The 18,168-nt window shown below is 39.3% G+C and overlaps 1 protein-coding gene across 1 annotated transcript in view; it reads left to right on the plus strand.

The window, feature by feature from the left end:
• The first annotated feature begins 2,482 nt into the window (after nucleotides 1-2,482).
• LOC150083602 (clathrin light chain-like) overlaps nucleotides 2,483-18,168 on the plus strand; it is a 79,285-nt gene continuing 63,599 nt past the window's right edge. Inside the window, exon 1 of the mRNA XM_090378083.1 lies at nucleotides 2,483-2,777. Within this exon, the coding sequence (XP_090234209.1) occupies nucleotides 2,612-2,777 (166 nt within the window). The 5' untranslated portion in view covers nucleotides 2,483-2,611. The remainder of the gene's footprint in view (nucleotides 2,778-18,168) is intronic.

Below are 18,168 nucleotides of genomic sequence, written 5' to 3' on the forward strand. Positions count from 1 at the left end.
CAACAACTGGAAGTACTTCCTGAGCAAATGCGCTAGTGACTATCAGGAAGGAAGAAAACACCAAATCATGAAGTGGAGCATCGAAATGAATACGGCAATCATACTACGAAATATCGCAGCTGGAGACCGATATGACAACGTACAGGGCGAGACTACATACCAAGTGGCTGAAACGATTCCTTGATATTCAAGTCACCGAACAGTGAATAGCGGACCAGAGAAGGATCATCGTCACGAAAAAACTGATAGCTCCTGCAATCTTGGAAAAAATCAAACAGGATGTGAGCGATCAACTACAAATGATAAAGAATACTGAACCAGAGGAGTAAGAACATACCACCACCAAACCAGAGGAGGAAGTGAAAGAAGAAATACGACCGATAACAGCTGAAGTGGAAAGTGACAAGGTCATGATATCCAGAACAGAGGACGACTGGAAGAATGCCCTAACAGATTTCGAAGGAAAGGACCCCACAAAGACTCACGTGATACCGAAGCAGAGGCCGAATAGAACCTTGTGGAGAGTCACAGACTACTTGAATCGGCGCATAATACCGCATTACCTCGACAGCAATGGTGCAACACTGGAGACCATCCACACAGCCGTGTATTGTGCCGTGGTAGCAGCCACAAGGATTAACGGAAGAGTAACGAAAGACCAGCAGCAGAAGACCGAAAAGAGAAGGAACCGCCAGCTTGGGAAATAAGACTTCCGCAGAAGATAGAAGAATTAAGAGTCAAGATTGGCCAATTGGCCCAATACCAACTAGGAAATAGGAGTAAGAAATTAGCAGAAATTAATTGGAAATGTGAAGAGTATCCTCAAGAGAGACAGCATCCTTTGCAAACATGAGACAAAAAATCAGAAAATGGGAGAGTACTAGGATACATTGAAGCAGAACCTCCTTGCACTCAGCAAGACATTACACGGATACAAAGAGAGCTTGCAAAGGAAAATAAACAACCGAATCTTCGATGACGGGCAAAGAGGCTTCTACAGGAGTCTCGGAGAAGACGGGAAAGAAGGGAACGGACCACCCGAGCAGATGACGATTGAGGAATTTTGGGGAAACATATGGTGCAGGAAAGTAAAACATAACAGCCGAGCCCCCTGGATAGAACTAGAACGCAAGAAAACCACGTACAAGAAATGAGAGGGTGGGGGATTCGGGAAGAAGAAGTAAAATAGACGATCAAGAACTCACAACCGGCGAACACCAAAAATAGATAACTTCCACAACTACTGGTACAAGAAGCTCACTTGCACACATAAGCACCTGACAGAGCAGTTCACCCGAATGATAAGGCACCGAGAGACAATCCCGAAGTTTCTCACTCAAGGAATCACATATCTGAAGCCTAAAGACGAAGATACAAGAAATCCGGCGAAATATATGCCAATCACTTGCCTCCCAACAATGTACAAGATCCTGACCAGCTGCATAACCAGGAAGATGTGAGACCACTTATTATTATACTATTATATTTAGGCCAGCCGAATAATTAAATTCATCTGCCGTGCTGTGTCTTATGTTAATTGCATGTGTTCTATGGTCGATTTTTCTGTTTTCTTGACGAAAAACCCCAGTTTTCTGGGGGAAAAAACCTTGCTATCTACGCCCGAGACCGACTAACTCAGCCATGGAGTGAAAAAAAGCCCATTAAAGTTCCTCGCGTCATTGACGGTATTCGAACCTGGGCCTTTTCCACCCGGTGTGGGTAGGAGGGTGACGATGCCACTGTGTTACCCGCGCAGACTGTCAGACCACTTCCAGAGCCAGACCATAATGGTCGAACAGCAGAAAGGATGGAAGCGGCTGAGCAAAGGATGCTAGGAGCAATTAACCGTAGATGCCGCGGTTATGGAGCAAGCCTACAAGAAGCGCCTCAACATGTAAGCAGCCTACATCGATTACCGGAAGGCCTTCGACTCTGTGCCTCATAGCTGGTTAATAGAGGCGCTGAACATCTACAAAGCCAATCCAATCGTGACAAACTTCCTAGGAGAAACGATGGCGAAATGGAGTACGAGCATTAAGGTTGAAGGAATCTTGGGCTCTCGCCGCGCTCGCCCCACTGTAGTTCCTGCTCTCTGTTAGCCTGAGTTTTAATTAAGTGTAAATGAGACATCAAATAATCAAATCGAATAATCGAAAATTACATCAAATAACTTTTATTTGATGTAATCCGTAAACCTACAATTTTTTGAATTATTTTTTATCCCATAAAATAGTGTTTAAACAGTTTTTTCCCCTCCAATCAGCTTTGGAACTGTACAGTATTTAGTATTATGAGAAAGCAGAAAAGCGTATACAGAACGCATTCAAGTCTTTAATATTTTCTTTAGTAAATACTTCCTTTACCACTGATTTTTTTTTATCAGTGGTAAAGGATTTTTTTATCATAAAATAGTGTTTAAACAGTTTTGTTTCTCCAATCAGCATTGTAAGTGTTTAGAATTTACTATGGATTTGTTTCCTGGTGGTGAATCGGTGAAGCAGTTGCATAAACAGGCTATTGTGATACTTTACCAAGTGGTTGGGGTTTTTGGGTACTAAATAAGAACAAAATTTAAAAAACTGGTGTATCTGTATTACACAAAATACTCAGTATGGAAGATTTCGAAACATTTGATGGTGATAATTGGAATGCAGTACCTACAGAAGAAGATCCTGCGGCAGAGTTCTTGGCGAGAGAGCAAAGTGAACTTGCAAGCCTAGAAGATGATAGTACTGCAGAACTTGCACCTTCCACTCGACCAGATGGAATTATGATCGGTAAATATTACGTATACTTTTCGTCCCAACTCAAATCAGTTGGAGTAAATAGTGTAATTACAGCAAATCTGTCCCCATGCAAAAATAAACCATTGCCCCAACATATTACACAACAAGTGAATATTATTACCATATTTTCTGGAATACCTCCTACTTTTTCTTCGGGGTTAAAAAAAAAAGAAAAAAAAAAAGTGGGATGTGCAACTTATTCGCGAATTTAATCCGCAGAACTTGCATCTTCCACTCGACCAGATGGAATTATGAACTGTAAATATTACGTATACTTTTCGTCCCAACTCAAATCAGTTGGAGTAAATAGTGTGATTACAACAAATCTGTCCCCATGCAAAAATAAACCATTGCCCCAACGTCAAGTGAATACCTCCTTTCTGAATACCCCCTTTATTTTCTTCGGGGTTAAAAAAAAAAGTGGGATGTGCAACTTATTCGCGAATTTAATCCGATGCTTGAGATTTATTCTATGGCTACGGCCAGACAAGCAAATAAAAGACGCTGCGTTTTCATTAATTTCGAAGTTTTTATTCGCCCATCTGGCCGTAAACTAAAACAAATATTTATATATTGCCGATTTTTTATTAAGACGTCACTTGGACGCAGAAAATAAATTCGCAGTAATTTTTTCCTCCTTTCATGGGAAAATTGGGGTAGTTTTCTTAGCATTGTGTATGTTAACAAAAATGTTTGTTAACAGGAGAAACTGTTTTTATAGGGATGGGTTACACTTAAATAAAAAGGGCATAAGGATATTCGCTGATGCTATCGAAGCAGTGTTAGATAAGTCGGAAAAGTGCTAGCTTGGGGGGTAGGAGAATACACAGAATAGTAGATTAATATAGCCGCAGGCAGAGGGGTGCCTCCGTAGCCAGGTGGGAAGGAGCAGTAGTGCGCATCACATGCTTCTTGATTAGATCGGGGTTCGAGCCCATCACCACCAAATACGGAGGATGCGGAAAGGTCAGGGAATGACCTCTGCATATCCTGGAGCAATATGGCCTTAGTTGCTAATGCTCCTAAAAACAAAAACAACAACAGCAGGCAGAGGTGAAAGTGATTCTTGCACTGCTTCTATTGGAACATGCTGTAGCATGGAAAGTAAGGTGTCAGTGATTTCAAGCACTCCTGTGGATCATCCTGGAACGAGTAAATACATGGGCTGTGTTAGGGTAACTGAGGGTAAGAGCAGGTGCATGTATATGTGCATATACACTAATCCTAGGAGCATAGTAAATAAATTAACCCCAGGGGCTCACATCTGGTGAGTATGGGCTTGGCACACCCAGGGTCCTGAGCTGGATATCATCATTCTTCTCTTTCTTGATGATTCCCTTCTACTTCTAACTCTCTCTCTCTCTCTCTCTCTCTCTCTCTCTCTCTCTCTCTCTCTCAGGGTAACTCGGAAATTTTTTTTAGCTGGTGCAGCATAAGCCTTAGGCTTCCTTGCACTATATGGCTAGTAATAATAATAATAATAATAATAATTTAATAAATTTGAAGTACTGATTAAGTCATCAAATGCAGATGTAGGGATATCAGAGATGTGGTGTAACTCAGACATAAAAGGGATGTACAATTTGAATATGGGAAGTACAATGTGTACAGAAAGAATTGACAGGACAGAAGTGGGAGGGGTGAGTGGTATGCTGTTAGTTAAGAAGCATATTAAATCTAAGGCAGTGCATCCAGTTGATTTGGTGGGGGACAGTGCAATGTTGACTCAGTTTGGTGTGACATAAGCACTGGGATAGCAAAAATGAGACTAGGAGTGCATTATAGGCCTAATGACTGATTAGTACAATGAACAGCTATACAGAGAAATAAAGTGGACAGGTAAAGCTAAATGTCATAAATGGGAAATTTTAACTTTCCAGATATTGACTGGAACTTGTGGATTGGTCACTCACTCACTGCCAAGATTTTTGTGGATTTATTGGGGATGATTGTTTTCTACAGAAGCATGTTAGAGGCAACAAGAGGAAGCAATATATAAAAAAAATGTTTTGTTTTTATTAACCATGACCATCAGGTCAGAGGAGTTTACAGTAAATCATGAATATAATTGTTAATCATATTTGGCAGTCACAGGCTTGAACCACAATCCACTCAAAGAAGAGTGTGTGTGCTACTGCACTCTCACTCCTGACCAATTGGCTACTTTTATCCAATTATCAGCAACAGTTCTTCATGCATTCAGAATCTTCAGGTAAAATACACATTGGTGGCAGTAATCACAGTGTACTAATGTGGGATTTACTTAATGGCATAACTATAGTCAAGGATAAAGGAAAGAGCTTTTACTTGCACTGACTACAGTGGTCTCAGACAGAATTTCGGCAAAGTCTGGATGGTCTGTGACAGCCAAATCCTCTGCTTGCACCTTCACGATGGTGGGACTGTTAGTAATCCTGAGTATAACCTCCATGCACAAGTACATGGTGGGTGACCACGCAGGTGTGAACCAACGTAAGCAGGGGTCGAGGTGTGGCACCCACACCACATGGAGGAATGCCACCTCTATGTTACCTGGCAGTACTAGGTGGTAGATGACTCTCATCAACCAGTGCAATAAGCAATACCACCACTTTGGAGGCTTGAAGTGGTGGAACTCATGTTTAGTCTCAAGCTAAGATCCAGTCAACCTTCCCTATGTCTTCCATCATGTAGTATGATTGATGACTTTTGAGGTTATGATGAACATCATGGGGAGATCCAATATGCCTTACATTTCGAGGGTACAGCTCTAAAACGGTGTTCGCAGGCCGGTTGCTAGTTAGTACACCAGACCGAACCTATAATCTTGCTACCTCTACTCTGCCAGATAGTGACTGGAGGGAGTCCGAGTAATGTGTATGCAGGGAGCATTGTCGAGGCCATGTTATGTCAAGGATCTGCGTATATTCTTACCACGTGTACGCCATATCCAAAAATTTCATTATTTCATACGACATGTCCCACCCAATTTTTCTTACTATTGAATACACTATGAAATGTCAAACTAGTAGAGCAAGCTTATCTGCAAAAAGATCTAAACCTCCCAAGCACTTCCTAACTCATTTCACAAATATACATGGTCTCAATTCTAATCTCAACGATGTCCATTTCCACTTGCAGTCTGCCAAACTCCATATACTTTTTTTGACAGAATCTCAGTTATCGGTTGATTCAACTACTGCTCATCTCAGATGCCCAAATTATTCGCTGTATGATTCCTTTCGCCTCGAAGGTGGTACTTGTGCATATGTCCATTCTGATATTCCCTGTCGGAGACTTGGCAATTTGGAATCTCCTCTCTTTGATCTTCTCTGGCTTAAAATCTCTTTACCTCATTAGGTCAAATTCATCTGTTGTCTCTACTGTTCTCCCAACTCCACTAATCACTTGGAGCTGTTTGACTTCCTCTCTTTGCAACTTGACTTTCTCCAGTCCAACTTTCCTAACAGTGAGGTAATTTTCCTTGGTGATTTTAATGTTCACAACTCCAGCTGGCTTCATTTTTCTAGTCGCACTGACCCAGCTGGTCTAGATGCTGAGGCTTTTGCAATTACTAATGACCTTGCACAGATTGTTCATTTACTTACAAGAATACTGGACAATCCTAATCATACAGCCAACACGCTTGATCTTTTTCTCACAAACAACCCTTCTAAGTACACGGTCGAAGTGAGAGATCTTTAGGCACTTCAGATCACAACTTGGTGATTGTCTCTTCTCCAATGGAGCCTTTATCTCACGGCTATTCCCACCCTCTTGTTGTTTGGCATTACAAGAATGCAAAATGGACCTGCGAGATTTCTTTTCTTCTTTTCCTTGGTTGGATTACTGTTTCAGACCTTCTGATGTCAACGTTTGCTCAGATCGTGTCAGTGAAATTATTCTTGCAGGAATGGAATCCTTTATCCCACACTCCACTTTAAAATCTCATCCTTTATCTAAACCTTGGTTTCCCAATAAATGTGCTAAGGCTGTTCAAGAGAAGAATGTTGCATATCGTAATTGGCTTGTTTCTGATTCTTCAGTTTCATTTTCTGCCTACACCAAAGCTCGCAACAATTGTAAAGCAGTTATTGGTCAGTCCAAACTAGAGTTTGAACAGGCTAAGAGTAGAAAACTTGCTTCTTGCCCTAATGGTAGCCGAGCATTCTGGTCTCTTGCCAAAGCTATTGGCCGCAATTTTTGTCCATCTCTGCTCCTACCTCTATCCAAACCAGATGGTTCTGTTGTCACTTCAGCCAAGGATAAAGCTGACCTGCTAGCATCCCATTTTTCTTCCAACTCATGTATTAATGATCTTGGTAAAACACCTCCCACCATTCCCAACACGCTCCATTCAATGCCTCCTGTGGTCTTCCATCAAAAGGATGTCAGAAGGATACCTAAGAAAGCTCCAGGTCCCGATGGTATTTCTCCACTTGGTCTCAAAACCTGTGCTCCTGAACTTACTCCTATTCTTTGCCGCCTTTTCTCACTTTCTTATTTCAAAGGTGTTTTCCCTTCTGCTTGGAAATTTGCTCATATCCAGCCAGTTCCTAAAAAGGGTGACAAATCCCTCCCATCCAATTATTGTCCCATTGCAATTACTTCTACTCTTTCTAAAGTAATGGAGAAATCAATTAACCGCCAACTCTTAAACTACCTAGAAACTTTCCGTCTGATCAACGATCACCAGTATGGATTCCGTCAGTGTCGATCCACTGGTGATATTCTGGCTTATGTTACCCATTTATGGACTAATTCAGTGGAAATGTTCGGTGAAACACAAGTAGTTGCCCTTGACATCTCAAAGGCTTTCGATCGTGTTTGGCATAAAGGTCTTCTAAACAAGCTTCCATCTTATGGTTTGCCAACTGTTTTTAGTAATTGGTTATCCAGTTTTCTCTCTGATCGCTCACTGAGGGTGATGGTAGATGGCTCTCCGTCTTCTAATTTCTCCACTAATGCCAGTGTCTCCAAAGGTTCAGTTCTTTCCCCCACTCTTTTCCTCTTGTATATTAATGACCTTCTTCCATTGACTGGAAATCCTATCCATAGTTTTGCCGTTGATAGCACATTGCATTCCACTTTCCGTTTTGAGAAACCTTGACCTACTCAATCAGCTTCAACTTCTCGAAAATCTGCTACCAATTCCTTAAATGCTGATCTTCAGGTAATTCTCCAGTGGGGCAAAAACAGCTTAGTTGATTTCCACCCTTCTAAAACTCAGTCTTGTCTTATATCTCGCAAAAAGGAATTATTCTGCTCCTATGCTTATCTTTATTGACACTCCGATTTCTAGAAAAAATGATATTTCTCTTTTGGAGATTACCCTGACTTCTAATCTCTCTTGACACAAGCACATCACAAATATTGATTCCTCTGCATCTAAAAACTTGGTTTTCTCTTTTGCTCTTGGCGTTACTTTTCTTCCAAACAGCTGCTCACTCTGTATAAATCGCAAATCCGTTCTGCCATGGAATATTGTTCCCACAACTGGGGTGATGCCCCTAAAACCTCTCTCAGGCTTCTTGATTCCATTCAGAAGAGGGCAGTTTGGTTAATTAATGATTCATCTCTAACAGAGTCTCTCCACTCACTGTCTCATAGACATACTCTTTCTGCTGCATGCCCCTTCTACAAATATTTCCATGGGCACTGTTCTTCTGAATTGGCTTCTATAATTCCCACTCTCTCTCTTTCAAAATAGTCCGAACACGTGCCGCCACCAGCCAACATCCATTTACTGTCCAACTTCAAACTCACAGAATCAACTTTTCATTTTCCTCGTTTATTCATTCAACTGCCGATTTCTGGAACAACTTTTCTTCATACATATTTCCTGAAAATTACAGTCTACAGAAGTTCAAGTCCAATGTCAATAAATATCTTCTTTCGTTTTCTCAACCTCCAACCCAAGCACGGTACTAAGTATAGGTTCTAATACCTCTCGTGTTTGGGGTTTACATAAAAAAAAAAGTTTTTAAAATTCTGTGCAGTAGAACTAACTGTGTTAATGTTACCAACAGCAAATTCTAAATGTGAAGCATTCAGGGAAGTAATTATAAACGTTGCTACTGTTTTCATACCAACTAAGAAATACCGTTCAAGGTTAAACCTAAATGGTTGTGAGATGAACTGATGAGACTTGTGACAGAGAAGAAAAATGCATGGTATGAATATGAATTACCACATGATACAGAAACCTGTTGTAGATATAATCTAGTCACAAAGGGGGTTAGGCAAGCTAAAGCTAATTACGAAAAGTCTCTGGCAAAGAAATGCAGCAGACTTCTTTACTTATATTAACAATAGAAGGAAGAGGTTGAATCACATTGGTCCACTTGATGACAATGGTTCAACTCAATGATTCCTACACAGGTTGCTGATAATCACAATAGATATTTTGCACCTACATTCACCCATGAGGAGTTCTTTAAAGAGAGGAATACAAGAAATTTATCAAACTCTAACAGAAGCTAAATGATTTTGTAATAACTGAGAGCAAAGTGGAACAGAAATTGTTGAAGTCTAACCTAAAAAAATAACCTGGAGTGGATTGGAGCAATCCAATTAGATTAAAGGAGACAACAAAAGAAGTAAGTAAAACCTGTATCCATAATTATAAGAGCATCTTTCAATTCCGAGGAGATTCCTATGAACTAGTTATATGAATGTATCCCAGTTCACAAAGAGGGATGAAAAAGTGACATAAGTAATTACAGACCTGTTTTAACTTCTGTTCCATGGAAAATAATGGAGTCACTGGTTAAAGAAGTAATGCAGGACCATCTAGACTAGGGGTGGGCAACTTTTTTCGTCAGCGGGCCGAATGAAATTTTCGCATCATGATGCGGGCCGGAATAGATTGAACGATTTAATAAAAAAAATCAGAACCTAAAAAAATGTTATATTACTTGAATTACCAATGTATTTTTAAAAAAAAAAATATCTGAATGTCCAATTATCATTGAAAATGCGGCATTCGGCATCAATTTTTCTTTTTTTTTAATTGGCTCATTTTATGGGCTATAAATTATATTAAATTAAAAATTGTAATAATTAGAAAAGGCATAAAACATAAAATATCTCGCACCAATATTATTTTTTTCAATAAGAAGTCAAACCCAAAGGAACTTCATTCGATCGATGCTACAATAATAATTAGGAAATAACTCTTTGACGCTGCGTAGAATCACTTGGTTACTGTTGTACTGGCCGCGATTCCCGATTGAACCGAATTAAGCCGAACGTTTACGGCGAGTGTAGTCAGGTATGGATTTTCTATATTTATGCATTTACCGAGGGGGCCGGATTCAACATTGTCGCGGGCCGGATGTGGCCCGCGTGCTGACTGTTGCCCACCCCTGATCTAGACAGTCATGCAACTGCACACTACAGTCACAACATGGATTTGTTAATGGCTGATCTTTTCTGACCGATATGATTGGATACTATGATGCAGTAACAAAGGAACTGTAATCAGTAAATGATTTTGATATCATATACTTGGATTTCAGGAATGCTTTTGATACTGTTGCACATAAAAGACTATTGTATAAATTGGACTAGTGTGGCATTAAGGGGTCATAAGTTTCTGCTATGGATAAAGGTTTGGTGGAGTGGGAGAAAACAGTGGTTATTAATGGACTCTGCTCCTCCTGGACTAACGTTATTAGTGAAGTCCTCCAGTGTTCAGTGCTGGGTGCATTGTTGTTTTCTAAATTTATTAATATTGATGAAGGTATATCAGGCTAAATGTTTGTAGATTATACAGAGGCTGGCAGGGGTGGTTAATGATGGTAATAAAGGTAAGCTATTGCAACAAGATCTAGAAAAATTAGGCAGATGGGCTGATGAATGGCAGTGGAAGTCTAACATTGACAAATTAGCATTAACATTAGTAGAGGCATATGATGCAAGAAAGTAAGCTTATACAGCATCAGCCCAAAAAAAAAAAAATCCCATTTCACACATCCATTCGCTCTAAAAATTTGTCCAGTTCTTCCTTGAATTTATTTAAGCTATTAACTGCCACAACGACAGATGGAATTTTGTTCCAGCAATCAACTACCATTTGTTTGTAGAAATACAAATTTCTGTACATCTATTCTACAACTGTCTTACCTCAATTTGAATTTATGCCCACTCATGTTTATAATCTAAGAAGAGGAAGAATCCCATCAACACTGAGCCTGCTCAACCCATTCAAGGCCTTGTACACCTCAATCATATCACCCCACAGGTGTCTAGTCTCTAGATGCTGCAATTTGCAGAACTTAAGCCTTTCTTGGTAAGAGAAACCCCTTTGTTCCCCACACCAATCTTGTTTCCCTTCTCTGTACTCGTTCTAGCAACTCTACATCCTTCCTAAAATGAGGCTTCCAGACCTGTTGTTGTTGTTGTTTGGTTTTAGGAGCATTAGCAACTAAGGCCATATTGCTCCGGGATATGTGGTGGTCATTCCCTGACCTTTCCACATCCTCCGTATTTGGTGGTGACGGGCTCGAACCCCGGTCTAATCAAGAAGCGTGTCCTATGCACTGCTGCTTCTTCCCACCTGGCTACGGAGGCGCCTGCTTCCAGACCTGTACAAAGTACTCAAGGTGTGGCCTGACCATTGTCTTATACAAAAGGATAATCACTTCCTTACCCCTACTAGCAAAACTCCTGTATATCATTGACAAGACCCCATGACCTGCTCTAGCAGCCTGTCTGCAGTGCTCAGAAAACTTCATATCTGACTGCACAATTACCTCTAGGTCTTTTTCATTCTCTACCACTCTGAGTGTAGTACCACACAGTTGGTATGTTTCTCTGGGGTCACTTCTACCCATATGCAGTACTTTGCATTTGTCAGCGTTAAACTTCAGTTGCCACTTCTAAGCCCATCGCCCAACCTTTCTAGATCCTGATGCAGTAGCATACTGTCATTAAACCCTGTCAACCTTTGTATCATCTGCAAACTTGGACATTAGAGTGCAGTAGCACATGCTCTTCGAGTAGGCTGGGGTTCAAGCCCCTGACTGCTAAATACAGTCAATCTGCCAACCCGCACTGGACCAGCTTGGAAGATTATGATCCATTTCCCTCAGCATGAATTGTTGAGGAGGCTTCCATCCTGCAGTAGGTTGATAATGGCTGCAGTCTACCTTCTTACCTTCATCAATATCATTGATAAATATACAAAACAACATTGGGCCCAACACCGAACCCTGGGAGACCCACTAATAACATTAGTCCATGAAGAGCAGTGCCCATTGATTACCATTCTGTCTTCTCCCACTCAACCACCCTTTTATGCAGTGTAGCAACTTGCCCTTAATGCCAAACCCATGTTTAGTCTCTAGAGCAAAGTTTTCGGCATCCCCCTCTCCCCATACTTCTCATTCAACCCATGCATGGTACTAAGTACTATAGGTTTTCATTAAAAAAAAAATAAAAAATACTGCTCCATTTTGTATAATAGTCTTCTATGTGCAACAGTATGTTGGTAGATGACTTTCATCAACCGGTGAAATACCACCACTTTGCTTATTGGAGGCTTGAAGTGGTGAAACCCATGTTTAGTCTCTAGGGCAAAGTTTCCGGCATCCCTCTCCCCCCCATACTTCTCCTTCAACCCATGCACGGTACTAAGTACTATAGGTTTTAATACCTTTCGTGTTTGGGGTTTTCATAAAAAAAAAAAAAAAAAAAAAGTATCAAAAGCTTTCCTGAAATCCAAGTACTGTATATGATATCAAAATTATTTTTTGCATCCAGTTCCTTTGTGACCACATCATAGTATCCAATCAAATTGGTCAGACAAGACTTCCCCTTAACAAACCCATGCTGTGTCTGAATTATTACTGCAGTCTTGTCTTGATGATACTGCAGTGCTTTAATGAGTGACTCCATTATTTTCCCCGGAACAGAAATTAAACTAACAGGTCTGTAATTATTTGTGTTATCCTTTGATCCCTCTGTGTGAATTGGGGATACATTTGCACAAGGTGATGCATATATGCAGCAGCAATCCCAAATTAATGTACCAACTTTATGGTACTACAGCCAGGGTTGTGAGAAATAAAGAAAACCTGGTGATAATTGTGAAGTCAGATACAAAGTTCTCTGTTCATTGCAGTTGCCTGGAGTTCTTGTATATCATTGACAAAACCTCATGGGGTTTTGTCAATGATATATACTAACTTTGTTTACAGGAATTAGAAGTAATTATCCCATTGAATAAGGAAATGGTTACCTCATCTTGAGTGCTGCATACAGGTCTGGAGTTCCCTTTTTTAGGAAGAATGTTGATCTGCTGGAACAGGTGCAGAGATAGGCAGTGAAAGTGGTGAAGTGAACAAAAGGATTGTCTCACTAAGGAAGGCTTCAGTTCTGCAGATTGCAGCATGTGGAGACTAGGCACCTGCAAATCGATCTGATTGAGGTGCTTAAAACTTTGAATGGATTGAGCAAGCTCAATGCTGATGACATTCTTCCTGTTGCTCAGAGTTGTTGAGGTGCCATTAAACATCAAACAACCAGCTAACCAACCTACCTTGCTCAGACTGTTCATTTTGGGTCACAAATTCAAATTAAGTTCAGGTGGTTGCGGGATATATTTGCAGAAGTTTGACTTCAGCCAGCAGGTGGTTGATTGCTGGTATAAGGTTCCATCTGTTGTTGTAGAATGGGTAAGTTATTATTATTAGCTATATGGTGCAAGGAAGCCTGAGGCGTAAGCTGCACCAGCCAAAAAAGAGAGAGAGAGAGAGAGAGAGAGAGAGAGAGAGTCAAAAGGGAATCACCAAGAAAGTGAAGAATGATGATATCCAACTCCAGGACCCTTGGTGTGCCAAGCCCATACTCACCAGATGTGAGCCCCTGGGGTTAAATTGAATAAATTCAAGGAAGTACAAATTATTGGAGGGGATAATATTAATGCTAAAATTATTCAAAGATGCAGAATATAAGATATAAGAGGAAATATGTAATATTGTTATTTTAAATTTATATTTCTGGATGCTGTGTATAGTTCACAACTCTGGTTTGAATCAAAGTAAATGTATTGATATAATTAGCAAACAGCATCATCTGTTATGACCAGTTAAGATAGCACCACAGTTAGAGCAGGAAGACATCAGATTTTTATATCAGAAAACAATAAAAACAATAAGCAAGCAATTATAGAATGTATGCAGTTTGCTCACACAGTATACTGACATCTCAGGGTGTCTTAATTTCCTTGCAGTATATTAGAAAATGCACAATGCTCATCGGTGATAGTGGTCATGTGATGTGGAATCCCTCCCCGTAAAGCCTAACTAAATTTGAACATTCAGTGGCGACTCCAGCAGGAACACTCAAGAATCTGAGTAAATTAGAACAAATATTGTTTTTCATGTTATTAATTCATTTACTCTCAGTCATGTATATCAACATCATATAACCCCCTCTCCCATAAAACAGTGTGGATCCAGCTCTGAATATTGAAAGTAAATATATTGTTTATCATGACATTAAATTGTTGATAACTATTCTTGTTGTATATATATATATATTATATAATGGCTTGTTAAACATTAAATATGATTTCAAGGTCCGTCATAATTTTCAGTTACTATTAATCATGTGCATCATTATATTTTGCCTCCCCCCCATTTATGAATCAGTCTGGAGCTCCCAAACTCCTTATGTCTAATTCATTTTCTTTGCAGAAACAAAGAACTAATGGAAATGTTAAAAGCAACAGTTCAGTTACTACATTAAACTTTTTTCACCTTTTTTTTATATCAACCTTTGTGGTAAAAGTTTTTTGTATAGAAATGGCGAATATGATCATTGATGGGAAATTGTATGAAGTCCTGTTTTATCTAAATGTTAAGAGATACACCATATTGCGTCCCATCCTTTGAACTGGCTCCACATTTGTAATATACAGTAATAGTGTTTAAATATTTAAGCTGCCTTTTACATGAAGAATTTTTGCATTGTAATTGATCTTTTTACCTCTAGTAATACACATTTTTATATACAAAAAAGAGAAAAAAACAGAGAATAGTAGCTAATAACATTGAATCTCCCTGAGCTTTCATAACTGCTGCTAAATGGTTTGGCATTGAACCAATTAGAGGTTGAACATTACACAACAACATTTTGGACCATTCCTCCAACAGTATATAAAGCAGACAAGAAATTAAAGGAGGGAAGTTTTTCAGTTGGATGACCTTTCACTCCAGGATGTCTCACATATATTTAATAGGATTGAGATCAAGAGACTAGAGCTAGGACATGTTGAAAGTCATTGTCACTATATATGGCTATATAATGCTAGGGCACCTCCTAGTATTGCCCACTGCCCTGAAGAGGTACTGTAGTATCTTTTCATAGGAGTGAGTGACAGTGCTAGAACATCACTGTAGTCAACTTCCTATTTATTCACGAGATGAGAGGTTTCCGAAGAGTTACACTGCTGTGAATTAACTCTTTATGCAGTTCTTGATGCAGTATTCTAATTGAAATTACTGTTTCAATTAGAAAGTTTGTTGAATTCTGTGGTAATAATATCTACCATTTCTGGTAGCAATTACATATACAGTGCTTTATACCAGTACCTTTACACCAATAAAGCAGAGATATTTGAATGTATCGTAATTGTATGGAATGGAGATATTGCAAACCTTTGTATAGGCACCTTTGCAGGTGTCTATACAAAAGTTTGCAATACAAATAAAATAATATTGTATTGCAAATAAAACGTTACAAAAAAGCTTTTTCGATGCCTATACAAAGTATAGGCACCGAGAAAGGTGCAGTATAATGACTTAGTATGGATACCGAACTGTCAACAATGTTTTATGGAACAAATGTTATTGGTTGAAGAAACATGGCAAATAATAATAGGTGACTGAATTTCTCTTTCTTTGTCATCCCAGAAACTTTTTTCTCATTTATTCTTTATATTTGACATGCAAACTCCATCCTCACTTTGTTAATCTATTTCATTCTTTTCCTAAATTTATTTAAGCTTGTGGATAGCATTAGACCAGTAAAAAGAGTCATATTATCCTCACTAGCTTTCTGGAGTTCAGAAAGCTAGTGGGAATCTTCAGAAATTTCTTCCAGTCATCTTGTGTCCTTCATGATAACTTTATGCCTGAAAGGAGACCTAGTATCTCACTGGCAATTTAGGATTTTCCTCTTTTTTCAATTACTCAATATGTAGGTGTACTATATTTATTTTCTTAAAATTTGGTATGATTGGTTTTAAACTTGGGTTGAAATACTGTTTTGGTCAACTTTTTTCAAGCTTTTTTCTGTTTGGTTGGCAATTTTAAGAATATCACATTTAGGAACTTTTTTTTTAATTTTATGAAACTAAAATTAACTAAAAATCTAATTTACTTTTGTTACCTTATTTGCCAGATGTGAATCTCTTGGGTTAACAGAGGTTTGCACAGAGATTTGCAGAGTAGAAGATATCCCCTTGCACCATTTCCAAACTTATTTCTCTTACAAACTAGTTCAGTAATTTGATTTGGAGCATGCTTTGCCATATTGCAATATGTCCCTTAGGTTCTTGGCAGCCTGAGGACATATGAGAGAGTCAACATTTCATAGGAATGAAGTTTGTATACATGATCTCAACTGTAGAATTTTTATTTGATATAGATGAATGAAATAGGGAATGTGGCCCATATGTAACTGTTTCTAAAGTAATGGGGAAGTTTACTGCTTTCAGATAGGCCAAAATACTTTATAGTTTTATACACTGAGCAGCTGCTTTATTAGGTATGCCTACTCTTTTCATGAAATGGAGTACTCATTCACCAACAGCATCACACGTTTATAACATGTCATATAAAGCAAGTGAGCCATACATAGAGATGCTGTATGTGCACAATCCAGCATGATACTGTGGCCTATATGGAACTCTTTCCAAAGTAATGGGCAAGTTTGCTGCCTTCAGGTAAGCCAAAATGTTCTATTTATAATTTTATACACTTAGTTGCCACTTTATTAGATAAGCTTACCCTTTTTACAAATAGACTTTGAAAATGGGCTGGTAGTCAGCGGCAAACACACTGGTATGAATATTTCAAATTGCTACCCTGTTAGCGTTTTTCATATATAATTCTGTTTCAGGTGTATAGAGATTGGTCCGACAACCAAATAACATCCATCCAATGGCGAGCCTGTGGTTTGAAAGCCCATTGATGCAAGAGGCTAATGGTTGGCACGACTTGTGCTAGGTAATAGAAAGACTGTTGTTATGTTGTTATTTGGTTTTTAGGAGCATTAGCAACTAAGGCCATATTGCTCCGGGGATATGCAGTGGTCATTCCCTGACCTTTCCGCATCCTCCGTATTTGGTGGTCACGGGCTCGAACCCCGGTCTCATCAAGAAGCGTGTGCTAAGCACTGCTGCTCCTACCCATCTGGCTACGGAGGCACTAGAAAGACTGTAGTTAGTCAAATAACAACCCAGTGCAAAAGTGGCAACCAAAGCAGCATTTCATAATACACAACTTCTACCTTGTCATAGATGGAGTACCACAGCCAAGAACCAAACTTCCACTCCTGTTAACAAAACAAGAAGGGTCAGGAATATCAATGCTGGACTGTGGAAGCTTGGAAAACAGTTGCTTGGTCTGGAAAATCCCAGCATCCTTCTGTATGACACTGATGGGAAGATCAGATGGTGAAAATAGCACAAACCCATAGACCCATCTTGCCAAGTGTCAACAATACAGGCCACTGGTGTAATTGTGTGAGTAGTGTTTTGGTAGTGCACATTGGGCCTTCTTGATAACAATGGGCAACATTTGGATGCCCACTATTACTTTTGGATGCTCTTAGTACTATAGGTTATCTTTTTTTTTTTTTTCTTTCGAAATTCCAAAAATGAAAGGTATTAGAACCTATAGTACTTAATACTGTGCATGGGTTTACGAACAAAAAACAGATTTAAATTACTGTAAATTGTAATTTTCAGGAAATATTTGTAGAGGAGGGTTGTTCCAGAGAAAAGAAGTAGAAAGGATAAACGAGGAAAAGTTGGGTCTGTGAATTTGGAGTTGGGCAGGGAATGGATACTGACTGGTTGTGGTATGTGTTCAGACTGGTTGGGAAGAGAGTTGGGGAATTACATATGCTACTTGAGAATAAAAGTGCTGATTGAAGTATCTCTGTAGAGAATGTATGCAGCAGAAACTGAACAGCTGTGAGCTGAGTGGACGGACTTTGTAAGAGGCGAATCTTTAATTAACATGACTGCCCTCTTTTGAATAATCTGGAACAAGGGTAGCCAAACATAATAACCTGAGAGCAGCACAAGATAGTCTTTAATAGCTTGAGAGCTGGATAAGATATTTATTGAAGGCTTCAGAGCCAGATAAGGTACTTTTTTGAAATCTTG

Source organism: Mastigoproctus giganteus, chromosome 7 (assembly GCF_048544385.1).
Source record: "Mastigoproctus giganteus isolate SK-2022 chromosome 7, ASM4854438v1, whole genome shotgun sequence".
In the NCBI taxonomy this organism is placed as follows: Eukaryota; Metazoa; Arthropoda; class Arachnida; order Uropygi; family Thelyphonidae; genus Mastigoproctus; species Mastigoproctus giganteus.